Here is a 2,108-nt window from a genome sequence, read left to right as displayed (position 1 = left end):
TAAACTTACCTTCACTTGCAGAATACCATTAAAGAGTTAATTTGCAAACAAAACCCGTTGTATCTAAAATATCAGGGCGACATATCTTCTCTCCAGGAACAGAAAACATTAAGAAATGTTTTTTTTCTTCACTTTTATAACCAATAAAAGTGAGCGATGCAGCAGTCTTGGTTCCTATGGATACAACAGATGCTTCCTGCTGTCTTCTTGACCTTCTTATCTTGATATTTAACTTTTAATTATTTGAATGGTACGGAGCGATCTGTCATAAAAGTAAAATACGAAAGATAAATTAAATATTATATATAACTATATCACCCTGTTACAAAAAATAAATAAATCACACAAGGAATGTCAACACTTGAACTAAATTGTAATAGTACGTGAACAAATTCCGCAGTTAAAGAAACTATATTAGAAGTGAAATTATCATTTTTATTTAAAAAAAAATTGACTGTTTTGACATTGACTTACACGGCTGCGTTTGTGATTCTCGCGATAACACGTGATTTGAAAAGTAGCAAAATGTTAGCTAAATGTTAAATAAGTAAAAGGCTTAAGTAGCAAAAGAGTCACAAAATTAGCAATAGTATAAAAAGACTAAAATATCATGAAAAGCTAAAAGTTGAAAAAACCTTGTTAACAGTAAAGATTAGCTAAAACAAATTATTCAAAAGTAACAAAAGATAAGCTAAAAGTAGCAAAATGTTCTAAATGTATAGGAAGCGGAAACATTAGGCCCTTATTTTGCTAAAAGTAGCACATGGCTAAATAAAAACTGTAAAGGGCTAGCTTAAAATAGCATTAAACTAGCTAAAAGTCACATTGATATGTTTTAAACAAAGCAAAAATGTCATTAAAAGTAGCAAAAGGAAAGCTAAAAATAGCAACATGTCTGCCTAAAGTAGCATAAGGCTAGCTGAAAGTGTTAAAAAGGGTAGCTGAGAACCACAGAAAAAAGTAGCTAAAATTAAAAGTAGCATAAGAAAAAAAGTTACAGCGAGGATTTAAAGCAGATTTCAAAAGGCCTTTTTGAAATAAAAAAGTTTTRAAGATATCTCAACTTATAGCTATGTAGAAAATGTTTGTAAATAAGGTTACAAATTTTAAAAAAGTWTAAAATTTACAAAAAGCAAATTTCCCAGCAGCCATCTCCTGAATGAGCTGAATTTAACTGTTTAAAAATTATGGATTAGGCAGAAGTAGTTACATGCAAAACGTTATGGAAAGATAATTATAAAATACATAACTAAAAAAACTTGTAAACATAAACAAACACTGTTTTATGTTAGTTTAAACCCTCCTCTCCAGCTGGTGGCGCTGTTTMTGTTACGTCGGTTTAAACGCTGTAAAATCCGAGGTCCCTTTAACTCACCGCGCGTGGAACTCCTGGCCGGTTGTGCCCCGCGTGCAAGGCTGGAGCCACGGTAACTGTTCGATCTGCGTCGGTTCTACTCGTCCCAGAGACCTCACGAACGGACTTCGTGAAACCGATTCAGCGAAAACACAAGTCGGCTTTTGTTTTAGAGTTTTGTTTTGACACCCCGAGACGAGCGGAGGAGAGAGGCCAGCTCGCGCATCATTTTACTCGGCTTTAATTTTCTGACTTTACCTGGTCCGCCGGAATTTACCGAAACTTTCCGAGGGTTGATTTCAACTGATGAAGATGACGGAGGGACTTGAGGAGATCCTTCAACAGCTGACCGAGCCTGACAACGCGGTTATTCAGCAGGTAACGCGCAGAAAAAAGGGTTAAATTGGTAAAAGTTGAACATTTGATGAACTGACGGTTGTTAGTCTTTTTGCCGGTGGGTTCAAACTGACTCTTGTTTTGTCTGCTAGCATAAAACAAAAACCCTATTTCTCCTTCCTCCCCCAGGCTACGGTCCGGCTGAAACAGGCTTTCAATGACCCAGCAATCATCCCATCCCTGTGTGCTGTCATGAGCGGCTCCCAGAACCCTCAGGTACCGGCGTCGGTGGCGGGTTGTTGGTTTTTTTGGGCTGCGACTGTTGTGAACAGCTTTGGCCGCACAGTCGCAAAATGTCGTAATACCGTTAGGACGAGTTGTTGATGCTTGCGATTTTGTCGCATGTAATTTTGAATAC

At 37.2% G+C, this 2,108-nt stretch overlaps 1 protein-coding gene across 1 annotated transcript in view; it reads left to right on the top strand.

The window, feature by feature from the left end:
- Positions 1–1,369: 1,369 nt before the first annotated feature.
- The window catches only part of ipo4 (importin 4), a gene marked incomplete in the record, with an annotated part of 13,301 nt that continues 12,562 nt past the window's right edge, over positions 1,370–2,108 (top strand). Inside the window, 2 exon segments of the mRNA XM_014026548.1 lie at positions 1,370–1,732; positions 1,880–1,966. Of these exon segments, the coding sequence (XP_013882002.1) occupies positions 1,661–1,732; positions 1,880–1,966 (159 nt within the window).

The sequence above is a fragment of the Austrofundulus limnaeus genome, unplaced genomic scaffold (assembly GCF_001266775.1).
Source record: "Austrofundulus limnaeus strain Quisiro unplaced genomic scaffold, Austrofundulus_limnaeus-1.0 Scaffold567, whole genome shotgun sequence".
NCBI classification, from domain to species: Eukaryota; Metazoa; Chordata; class Actinopteri; order Cyprinodontiformes; family Rivulidae; genus Austrofundulus; species Austrofundulus limnaeus.
The sequence above is the reverse complement of the archived record's forward strand: the minus strand, read 5'-3'. Positions and strand labels throughout refer to the sequence as shown.